The 12,763-nt window shown below is 33.5% G+C and overlaps 1 protein-coding gene across 2 annotated transcripts in view; it reads right to left on the reverse strand.

Moving 5' to 3' along the window:
- LOC149537689 (RNA-binding (RRM/RBD/RNP motifs) family protein) overlaps nucleotides 1-12,763 on the reverse strand; it is a 60,688-nt gene that overhangs the window by 26,298 nt on the left and 21,627 nt on the right. For both annotated transcript variants that reach the window (XM_089799024.1, XM_089799023.1), the window contains exons 2-3: nucleotides 11,740-11,919; nucleotides 11,540-11,615 (exon numbers count right to left, since the gene is read on the reverse strand). In XM_089799024.1, coding sequence (XP_089655150.1) covers nucleotides 11,540-11,615; nucleotides 11,740-11,919 — 256 coding nt within the window. The remainder of the gene's footprint in view (nucleotides 1-11,539; nucleotides 11,616-11,739; nucleotides 11,920-12,763) is intronic.

Here is a 12,763-nt window from a genome sequence, read left to right on the forward strand (position 1 = left end):
ATAAATCTGAATGAGTCAATTCCAAAACATTATTTGTTTTCCTAGTACTACCATGAAATGGACTTCCGGTGTTCTTACCCAGAGCACACTCTTTGCATATGCTTGAGTGGTCTTTATTTAGTTTAAGTAATCCAATAACCATTTTCTCCATAGTTAATAAGGTTTTGAAATTTAGATGCCTTCATCTTCTGTGCCATATTTCATTTACGTCTGCAGCTTCATGAACTAAGGCTTGAATAGGTCGACCAAATTTTGTATTCAATTCATACAAGTATCCTTTTCTCTGACCAAGCAACTTTGCTTTCTTGACTAGGGAGTTCTTTGCCCAAGTTAATACTTTGTCATCCACGAATGCAACATTATGCCCATCATCTTCAAGCACTATAATTGAGATTAGATTTCCTTTAATCCCTAGTACGTAGAGTACATCTTTGAGAAGAAGAGTATTTCTTGTTTTTAGTTTCAAGGTGCAATTTCCAATTCCTTCAATGAAGTGTGCTGAATTATCACCAATGGTAACTTCACCGTTCACCTTCTCTGATAAAGAGTCTAGTGTTTCTTTGTATCCCGTTATATGTCTAGAAGACCCACTATCAATTACCCATGCTTTATTTAAAATTTCATTTGATAGTGAGGAGTACAAAACACAGTTCTCAGGATCATAGGTATCTTCTTCCCTACTGACATTTGTATAGTTTGCTTGTTGTTTAGAATTTCCAGGACAATTTGATTTGTAGTGTCCAAATTTCTCACATTTGAAACACTTTATTTTAGATAGATCTTTCTTGGGTTTCCCATTCTTTTGATTTCACTTTTTCTTCTTGAAATGCTTCTTTTTGCTTTTATAAGAGTTTGTATTAAGAACATGAATTTCTTCATCTTCTGCTTTCAATTTCCCTCCTTTCTTTAGCTTTCTGGATTCTTCTTGAAGACAATCATTCTTAAGTCTATTAAAATCAGGAAGATTATCTCTGGCACTTATTCCTTGTGCAAAAGTCCCCCATGAATCTGGTAATCCATCTATAGCCACTAGTGTTAATTTTGTATCACTAATAATGGTTCTTATACTAGATAGTTCATCTCTAATACTAGCAACCCTTAGGAAGTAAGAATTCATTGATTCCCCTTTCTTTATCTAAATATGATTTAGTTGTCTTTTCAATGCTAGAACCCTAGTTGCATTGTTGACTTCATATGCATTTCGTAATGTATTCATTATATCAAATGCAGTTTGATGTTTTGTAAGCATGGGTACCAATATCATTTTTTACTCCATCTAATATGATTTGAATTGCTTTCCTATTTTATTTCGTCCAAATGGATTTATGAGGTTCAACTAGCGGTTGTTTGGATGCTCCATCAACAAATTGTTTTACATCATTCTCTTCAAGAATCATCATGATTCTAAATTTCCAAGCATTAAAGTATTCTTTTCCATCAAACCTGTCCCCTGGTCATTGTGTATGCCATTGAAAATAGGAGAATGTTGTCGGATGTATATGAGGTCTGATAACTGAATTTTGCAGAGCCTAGGTTCGACAACCTGGGTCTGATACCATGTAAAGTTTCTGCAAAACTCTGATGAAAATATTCAGTAATATTTTGCAACTAGTCTGATCTTATACCTTTCTTTCAAAGGAGATTGGCTTGTTCTGTTTTCTAAATGAGTATGAACTCTCCCTTTGCTGATAACTGATCTGCAAGTAATATTTTATATCCTGATATAAATCGCTGAGGTAATGATGCTAATGAGACAGACTTGAATGTATTTGTATGCTCTTTATCCACAAAACATTCCTCTATAAATAAGGCGACTAAAGAACACAACCCTAGAAGGGACATGCCCTTTCCTAGATCGGCCATGACTGTCTCTTATGAATCAGCGCCTATTTAGGATTTGTACAAGGTAACACTTAATTAACTTTGTTAGTGGTTTAGACAAACAATAACTATCCTAAGATAGACGTCAGATATCTAGAGGACAGTATAGCATATTTATAAGTTTTTCAAAGCTATCATTTCTATAATCAGATCTGTATGATCTGTTTTATCATAATAGTAAGATTATTAAGTTACGTAATTAACATTTAGGATAAGTCATCTATATCTAATTCATCTGAAGTTTTGGCTCTTTTGAAAGCAATATCTTTTTCACAGATGACATCTCTCCTAAGTTCTATTTGTTTTTGTCCAAGTACGTAGATTTTGTACCCTTTTACTGTTTCACTAAAACCAATAAGAATTCATTTTCTTCCAATAGCTTCTGACTTTGTCCTTTTCTCCTTAGGTACGTGAACATACATTGGACATCCAAATATCCTTAAATGACTAATGTCAGGTTTCATTCCGGAAAATGCTTCTTCAGGAGTTTTGTTGTCCAAATATGATGAAGACATCTATTCTGAATATAGATTGTTGTATTAGATGCTTCAGCCCAAAATGACATGCTCAAGTTTTTATAATAAATCATAGCCCTAGCAACTTCTACAATAGCTTTGTTTTTCCTTTCAACAACTCCATTTTGTTGAGGATTGTAAGGAACTATGAACTCCCTCTTAGTCCTAGCAAGTTTGCAAAATTCTTTAAATATTTCAAAAGTGTATTCTTTCCCATTATCTGTTCTCAAAACTTTAATTTTCTTTTCTAAGAAAATTTCAGTGATAGTTTCGAATTCTTTAAATTTAGAAAGAATCTCTTCAAATTCTTTGCACTTAAGGAAGGATATCCATGTCTTCCTTGAAAAATCATCAACAAATATCACATAGTACAAGAACCCTCCTATGGATGGTGTAGACATGGGTCCACATAGGTCACAGTGCACTAGTTCAAATATATCTTTAGTTTTGCTCAAACTATGAGGAAACGACTTTTCAGTGTTTTTCCCTAAGGCACAACCTTTGTAGGATTCATTGTGAATATGATTTGGGCATTCCAATTACCAACTTCTCCAAGGATGTTAGAGCACGAAAGTTGATATAACCTAATCTTCTATGCCATATTTCATTTGAATCTGAAGTCTCATGAACAAGTGCAAGATTTGTCTTAGTGCAAAGCTCATATAATAGTCCTTGTCGTACTCCTATTGTTAGAGCCTTCTTTATAGTTAAATTCTTAGGCCATGCTAGTACCTTTCCTTCCATGAATGCAATTCTATAACCAACATCTTCAAGTGCAGATATAGATATTAAATTCTTTTTAATACTTGGTACATAAAGAACTCCAGAAAGCTGAATAGAATTTCCGGATTTCAATTTGATGGTGCAGTTCCCAATTCCTTTTACGGAATGTGCAGAATCATCACCAATTGTAACTTCTTCATCTGTTTCTATTTGCATGCTTTCTAGGTTATCCCGATATCCACTGATGTGTCTTGAAGATAATCCACTGTCAATTATCCAAGTGTTGGATTTGGTTGATATTTGACTAGACAATGTTGAATAGAAGGCATATTTCTTGGATTCTTGACCTTCATTTGATTTATCAAATTTGGCAAATGACACTTGAAGTTTAGATCAATCGGAACAATTTAGTGCATAATGTCCATATTGATCACATTTTAAACATTGAATTTTGGACAAGTCTTTCTTCTATTTTGACAGTCCTTTTCCATTTGTTGTTCTCCTTCTTTCCCTTTTTAGGAGAGTTGGTGTTAAGAACATGAATGTTTTCATCTAAGGTTTTATGTTTTCTTTTAATTATTAATCTCGATTATTCTTGAAGACAATCAGATCTCAACCGATCTAGTTTTGAGATTTTAGATCTTGCACTTATACATTATACAAAGGACTCCCAAGAATTTGGTAGTCCTCCTAATGCTATTAGTGATAACTCTTAGTTGTCAATCTCATAACTGACAGAAGATAATTGATCTCTCAATTCTGTGATTCTCATAAAGATGGCGTTCATTGTTTCTCCTTTATTCATGCTAATATTATTCATTTGTCTTTTAAGAGCAAGTTTTCTACCAAGTTTATTTACTATGAATACATTTTCAAGAGCTTCAAACATGCGATATGTTGTAGCATGTTTTGCCACAATAGGCACTATGTGATCTCGAACGACATCCACGATTATCTTCATGGCTTTCTCATTATTTTCAATCCATTGTGTTTTCTCTAAATCATCTTTAGGTTCTTCTTTTTCTTTAGGTTCTTCTTTTTCTTATCTTACAAAAGATTCCAATTTGTTTTCTTTTAATAACACCATTATACAAAGTTTCCAGGATTCAAAGTTATCAACACTTGTAAAGTGGTGTTCAAATCTTAACATGTTTGTTGTTACATCACAATTTTTAACCTAATTTGAAATATAGTCGTTGAGGTTCACGTGAAGTCAGTTGGCAATTTAATCTGGCAAAATGGTAAGATAGATAGTGAATATAACATGTTAGTTGATCGTTAATCACGAATTCATGAGATTAAGAAGATGGTTAACCATTGTGATTACTTATAATTAAATAAATTATTATGATAATATAATTTAACTGCGAAGAATTTCCTTGTAGGAAGCATGTCGAAGGGGTTGAAGCATTGTCAGAAAAGAATTAGGGAGGAGCATCACCATCGTTGAGTAAATAGGTTGAGAACCTAGCGACTTGAAATAGGATACATCTGTGGGACCCGCATGAGCTATTTAAATAAATAAATTGAGAAAATAATTGGGTTAAAATATAAAACGTATCTCAGAGGATTTTAATTTATCTTTCATCATATATTTTAATAAACACTTATATACGTGCATATAATATAAAAATGATTTGGCACCATTATAATTTAATAAGGTGAAGTTTACATGTACATATAAGATTATACTAATATTCAAATTATAATAACATTTGAATTATTATAAAATTTGAACTATAATCTTCCAATTCTATTCTTTCCAATTAATATTCTTTTTTTTAATCGATTAACACTTGGCATGATAAATCGATTTAATATTTGGCAATTTGAGTTATCTTATAATCTTTCCAACTTCTCTTCCAACCTTTTTATTTTCCTATCACTCTTTTTCCAATTGATTTGATGTTTGGAAATCGAATGGTTTATTATCTTGAAACCGATGGAAGCCAAGAAGTCACGGCTCATTCCTTAATATGGGAGCTGTGAGAAGAGTCGAGGAGGATATATATTTTCATTCTCGTTTCTTTTTTTAAATTGCTATCTTCCCTTGTTTATGGCGGCTCCATTTCAAATCCATACTTTGCTTCAAGTCTATCGTACACTGTTATCATTGTTGAAGCCATATGCCCAATTTGAGCAGAACGCATGGGTTGAGAATATGAAATGTTTTTGTACTCTTATGAAAGACAAGTATCATGAATCTTTCGTTGAAGCCAAGAAAAACATAGTATGGATCCATAATCATTTACCGATGGATATTAGAATTAAACAATCAAAATTCTGAAATCTTTAAAGAACGTGATCATGGAATCACAAATTGTGAAATGTTGGATGCATGTAATCTTCTTGTATAATTGGCAGAACCTGTTGTTCTGAGAATTCCGAACACTTGGAACTCACCCGGTTGTGTAGCCAAGGAAATGGGAGATGAGGTGAGAGAAAAGACTCTGCAATAACATGAAAACAGTAATCAGTTTTGACATATCAATGTTTATCATGAATTAATTAATAGCTCATGCATGATTTTGTTTAAGGTCATCTCCTGTTGTCAAGTCGAGGGGTATGGTTTAATACCATGTTGCTCAACTGATGACAAGATGGTCCCTGTCTATTATGGGTAGGGAGGGCCTTTCTCGTTAGAGATTGTGTGGAAAATAAGTTAAGGTCCGAGGTTGGGTGGTTAAGCCCTTGACAATGTTTCACCTTTCTCCAAGTTGTTGGACGAACAACAAACAAAGATAAGATGTACATTAAATTGTTTGTCGGAAACAAGTAATATCACTTTTATGATGTATATGCAAGAAGGTACGATTAATTGAGTTATTTCATAGTTACAGTTATTTTACACTTAGATGCGAGAGATAGATTTATGGTTTGTTTTCCATTTATATGAATATCGAATATGATCATATTTTCTAAATTTGAGCTATTGCCACAGTTAAGTAATCGAAAAGAAAGGAATTTGAAGCCCTAATTGATTCAATGGTAACTAGAACCCTACATGATACAATGGTACCGAAAACCCTAATTGAACCAGTGGTATCGAAAGCCCTATTTGAATTAGTGGTATCAAAAGCCCTAAGTGATACCGTGGTAACTAAAAGCTCTAAATGATCCAATGGTAAATGATGCCCTAATTGATACAGTGGTATGTGATGCCCTAATTTTAAATATAGTGGTATTTAATCGTAATCATCATCTTGATTTTGAGATAGCGATTTTTAGATAGTATTCGTCATGTGATATTGTTATAGTGGTATTTGTGGACTAACCCGGGTGGTTGCAAAAGCATCTCTAATTTTGATTTTGATCTCAAATTTCATGACACGTAGTTTTTAACTTCTATAGTAATTTTCATTTCTGGTGTTTTCAGCTCTTCATTAAGAAATTTTGTTAAACTGATTTTAACCATCATTCCCTTTCATATGAACAAAACTGATTTAACTTACTTCCTATGAAGATGAAGTGATAATTGTATTTCTTTGAATATGTTAGTTGTTAATTAAGACGCAGAAAAAGTGGTTGTTACATTTGTCATCTTGAAGAGAAATGAGAGACTGCAATTTAATGTGAAATCTGATCTCTTAAGCTTAACGAGATCTCTCCTTAACAAGGCTCTGATACCATAAAGTTTCTTACCAGATTTCAAATTCAATGTTGACTGATGCACAACTTTTATTGCAGGTATAAACATTGATGTCAAAGAATAGATTTGCTCCAAAATCTGTATATGTTAGTACAAAAATAACAGAGATAATAAAATGTTCTTGAACTTGAAATGTAAATCGATCCTCTGATGTGCTTCCATTAATTGATTTCGATTCCTTGTTATTCGGGCGGATCAAGTATACATATCACACGGAGGGGTGTGAGGGTGAATGGGCATGTCTCCAAATGGGGACATGAACATTCACCATCACACCAGTTCAGTGTTAATTAATCATGCCCCGATTTGTTAAAGACTCAACACAAGCCTTAATAATGTATTATCAAACAAGTGGGAGGCCTACCAACTCAACCACTCTAAAAATGACAGCCCAACAAGGGTGTCAACCGTTAGACCAAGAAGACCTCCACTGCTACCTAAGAAAGAACACATAGTAGAGGAAAAAGAAAATAATCAAACCACTAATAACGTTGATGGAATTATGGAAGCATATTCAAAATTAGATTCCAAAGTTGACAGGAATGTCTCCTTTAGGGGGAGATGGTGCTAAAACACAAATTGCCCCCTAATAGAAAAAGAAAGCATATCAACAAAGATTTAAAAGAAAGGTTAAGTAAAATGAACCTTCCAAACCTTCATGAATCTGGGAAATTTACAGCACATTCTTGGATCCAAAAGCTGGACACCTATCTTTTACTTAGCCCCACAACAGAAAAACACCCTAAACTCATCTTACCCCACGGGAATAGCCCATGATTTGTAGCATCGTGACCTTATTACCCATGACCACCAGCATAAAACCACTTACAATGAATTCATTCAAAAGCTTATCACAAGATTTGATCAAAATACCCCAACTGGTATTTTGAAGAAATATCGAAAGTAAAACAACATGGAAGTGTAGAAAACTATGTCGTTGAATTCCAAACAATAACTGTCATGATACCAAGAAATTCTGAGGAGACTCACATGCCTGTTTGTAGAAGTGTAATAAGTATCAACCGAGAGCATGGTACGAAAAACATTGAAGATGCAGTCCACAAGGCAAAGAAGTTGGAACTTGGTGACATCAAGCATACAACATAAAGAAGTGATAAACGATGAGGAAGGGTGACTCAACAGATTACTGTTGATAAATAATACTTACGGAGAGATGTTACTAAAAAGACAGCCCAAGAAGATGCAATCCCTTGTGAACAGTCAGCAAGCTCCAAAAGGCTCCTACCCTAATGGGAATGCTAAGATACATATAAGGAGGACCACAATGGAGAAGAGCAAGAAAAAAATGGAATGAAATATCATTCTTATTCAGAAAGAGATTTAGAAGAGCAGTGATTATTTATGGGCAGCAATGAAGATAGTGTGAATACAATGAGAATAACATGAAATATATGAGATCTATATGCCAATATGGGGGAGATTGGAAACTATAAAGGGAATGGCATCAAAGAAGACGATTACTCAGAACAAGGATCAGAATCAGATCTAATGTACATCATCAAGCGATAACATTTCCATCTACTGAGGCTAAAATTACAGCATAAATCCAGAACAGAACTTTTTACATTGTTTTCTATATCGCAATATTGGAATATTTGACCTTGCCTGGTATAGACAGTAAAAGAGAAGTAAATATATATTGAGATGCCATACATGTCCAAGCTTCAAAGCAAATTGAAGAGAAAACATATTAGTTGTTGTACACTCCAATGAAGAACAAAAGTAATAATCCTTGTCTATTAGCAGACACCACAACATACGATGTAAAGAGAAAGGGATTGCAGCATTTCAAAGATTAGATATTTCAATTAGTACCTGTCAGATAATGCCTAGGAAAAGTAGTGGCATATGATAGTTGTTGTTTCAATGTTCACAGCCATTCTTGTAATACTTCTAGCCTGCCATACACTCTCCAAACTTAACCATACAAATAGGATATAGCAGCAAATATTTCTCATATAGCCTAACATTTCTAAATTATCTTCAGGGTTTTTTAACAGTATTGTTGCTGGTTGAAATATATTTAATTGTGCTTCAATAAATAATAATTCCAATATTGGTATTTTACTGTTTGATCTTGTAAATCCATGCAGATCTCCGCCAAATTTACATTTTTTAAATTGCTTTGGGAGGCTTGCCATTAGAACCGGTTTTAATCATTTCAAAATTTGTAATTGCAATATTGAATTGTACAACTTGCCACAAACAAGCATGATTATTTAATATTATTTATAATCATTCACCATAAACTCTCACCCTGCCCGTTCTGGGATCTTGGCAATCCGTGTTATAAGGTTTCATGCATACTCATGTTATTGTCAATAGTCAAAAAATAAAGAAAAGAACATTACACAAGCCACCTCATGCAACAATCTTGACAAAGGTATGCTCTGATACCACTAATGAAGGGCCACACCACCCTTATAGATTCACAACCAAGAACACAACAATATGGAGACAAAGGGAAGATAAAATGCTTCACAAAGCATGCTTTTATTATACTTGAAAATCCTTACAATATTCTCCAAATGAGAGAACTCCAAACTCTTACAATATAAGAGAGCTTCCACACTAAGAGCTTCACTACAAGAGCTTACACTTGAAGAGTTTGATTACAAATGATCATAAGCCTTGCTTAAATAGGCACTTTCAACTCAAAACATCACAAACACAACCAATGTGGGATAAAAGGTAAATACAACTACCTTAAAACAAATATTTAATTCCCACCCAAATACAACTAAGCACCACCATGTAGACCAATTAGAAAATTACATTTCCTTTGTGGATCACAACAAATATTAAATGCATGATTTAAAGAACTTTCCACAAACTTCTAAGATGCCACCTACACACTTCGATAAATGGAATGACAACTATTTTTCTATTTATGCCACCTATGCACCTTGTAAATAGAGATTTCTCTTTTCTCCTTTTTTTCTATTTTTTATTTTTATTTCTTTTCTTTCTATTTTCGTCACTTTCTCTCTCCTCCACAATTTTTTTTTTTTAATTTTACTTTCAACATGCCCCCTTTATTTTTGATGCAAGATGCTCTTGCGTCAAATCTACTTTCTCAGACCTTTCATATTGAGTGTAGACTACAATTGATCAAAAGATTTATGTAGAAAAAAGGCCATTAGAAAAATGTAACGAGAAATGCATTAGGACAAAACTGAAGAGAAGAAAGGGACAGAAAATACAAAATAGGGATTTTTTCAATTACTTGGGCTTTTTTAGAATCTATTTGGATAATGACTCAATCAAGATGGGTGTCATATCTGGCACAGCAAATATTTTTAGCAGATTTAGGCATGGGAAGCAACAGTACCCTGCCCATATATAGGTGGTACATACCCATACTCATACCTATTATGTTGCTATGAATACCAAGAGCACCAGACCTTGGGAAACATTTATTATTGTGTATGTATGAGCTATGCACCTCATTTAATCTATATATGAGTATTTATTTAAGTGTTTCGTAAAAGCAACCTGCTGACTTCTCAGAGTATCAAAGGTTGCAGTTGTAGTGTTCCGATAGTGAGGGCAAGTTTTCCCCTCCAAAAAAAGAAAGCAATCCTACTATGACTTGGGGTTGTAGAATATTTAAAAACAAAAGCAAGGAATAACAGTTTTTTTATTCTGACATATCAATTGGTATCAATGTCTAAAACATATTACAGATTCCTTTATGCCGAATGTAAAACAAAAATCTGACCTTATATTTTATTTGTACAGAATTTAAACTTGTCTTTTTAACCTGATGATAGATCCTCTAATGAGCCCTAGGACATTAGTGAAACACGCTAAACATATAAAATCAAATTGAATAAAATTATTTGTGTTTTACAACATACAACTGAGTTAAGTACATCAAGAGTTCATCTTTTAAAAAAAAAGGAATTTGCAAGTAAAGATTCAATAGATAACACAGATCATATATTAACTATCAGATGTATGGATCAATTGCATTAAAGGTCAAATTGACATCAACCATCCCTACTTACAGATGGCAAATTTAATTTCATTAAATTTTCTAACTCGACTTCTAATTTTAATCAACAAAGTTATATATGATAAAAATGAAGCCTTGGCAAACATTTACTTATACACAATAACCAGCATTATTTTAATCACTTTGGATCCTCTGCATACTTCACATTATCTATAAATCACTCACAAGGAAAGCAAGGAGATGTGGAGGGAAAGGGAAAGCACTGCCTGAAACTCCAACTATAATGCATTTGAAAATTGAGATCCAAAGTCATCAGAAAATTTATATAATCATTGACCAATAAACATTATCTTGTCAACCATGTTTTACCCATATTTTGACAGAATAAACCAGCTCAAAAATAAAGTGTTAACAAGTGGATCCAAAAGGTGAATTTTGACACTGCTACTTTCTAAACCATCAAATATCACACTAATTGCAATAACCAAGGCTTCAAGTATGACTGTCTTGATCTTCCACCACGAGCCATTTTAGCTTTCTAGCTTTCCTAGCTCATCCACTCATATACCATCATGTCTATGTTTTCCAATGAAATAAAAGATGTGCTTTTATAAGTTTAATCAGTTGATGTGATCTTCTGACCTAAAACACTATGAGGAGTTTTGAACTGAATGCCCGTGTATTTTTGTAATAATAGAGATTTTTAATTCATCAACCTATGCAAAAAATATTTTAAGAGTCAAGGTTTATAAAATTTGAAAAGAATGTCAGGAAAAGCTTCTTGAGACTTGCCTCTTTTCACAAAGAGATTTTTCTTAGCCATTTCTGCACGCAATATAGAATTACTTTCAGCATCAAACACCAAATTCTGGCACACAGAATATTCAATGGTTAGACCGATGACACCATACCAACAAAAATGAATTCAATCAAAAATACAAATCATGAAAATAGTTGTATGGTTATATGAGTATTTCTATCTATTAATTCACCTGTAAGGCATCTCTAGCTTGCATTGCAAAATGAGGTGTAGAAAATAAAGCAAAACCCAAAGCCTGGTCCCCTTTGAAATTTATTTGTGATGCCTCATAACCCGGCCACCATCGCAACAAATTCTGAAGCTCTCGTTCCTTCACATCACCAGGAAATCCAAAAACAAATATAGTCCTGACCTGCTTGCATTTATGGAAACAATATCATTCACGAGGAAGTAACAAATATGCAGATCAAAGTAGCATCAACGTGGAAGTAATACAGTTGAGAGGATCAAGCAATTTTCCACAAGTTACACAGACAGACAAAAATCACAGCAGTTCTATCTCCTCTAGCATTGTTTTCATTTGGAAAGAACTTCAATTTAGTAATTTGCAGTTGAGGCCAATGATAACAGAGATCGTTGTTTCTCAGTCAATTAACTATTTCTCTCCTTTCCAAACAATCCAGTCTGCTCCCAACCATCTGTCTTTGACACAACTCATGACATCTTACTCCAAAAGTCAAGTTCAATTTATAGTGAGCTAAGCTGGTACAGAAGCTTCTACATATTTACATAGCTTGCAAAAACACTACAGGAATTCAACAGATGATGAAAATATCCCTAAATTACAGGTTCACAGTGTTTCCCAATCCTGTAGGGCAATATGCTACTTTGTTGTTGGTTTCTTGACCCTCCTGTCTATTGGCATATATTTCAAATCATGTAGAGTCTTGAGCAAATCTTTTCTCACAGCTACTGAAGGAGGAAGCTAAAAGCATGCATTGAAAACAATTCTTTCAAAGAAAGTAAATGTATATGCTTAGTTAATTAAAGACTAAATTGTAAAAGTCAGGCATAATATCATTTATCCGAATACCACTGTGTACTTTTTATTCTAATATGCTTAGTTAATTAAAGACTAAATTGTAAAAGTCAGGCATAATATCATGTATCCGAATACCACTGTGTGCTTTTTATTCCAACATTTTGACCCTGTTAAGATAATGCTACAAAGAAATAAAATTTAAATACAATGTACA

This window comes from Cupressus sempervirens, chromosome 9 (genome assembly GCF_028749045.1).
Source record: "Cupressus sempervirens isolate cs-2001-9-10 chromosome 9, ASM2874904v1, whole genome shotgun sequence".
Classification (NCBI taxonomy): domain Eukaryota; kingdom Viridiplantae; phylum Streptophyta; class Pinopsida; order Cupressales; family Cupressaceae; genus Cupressus; species Cupressus sempervirens.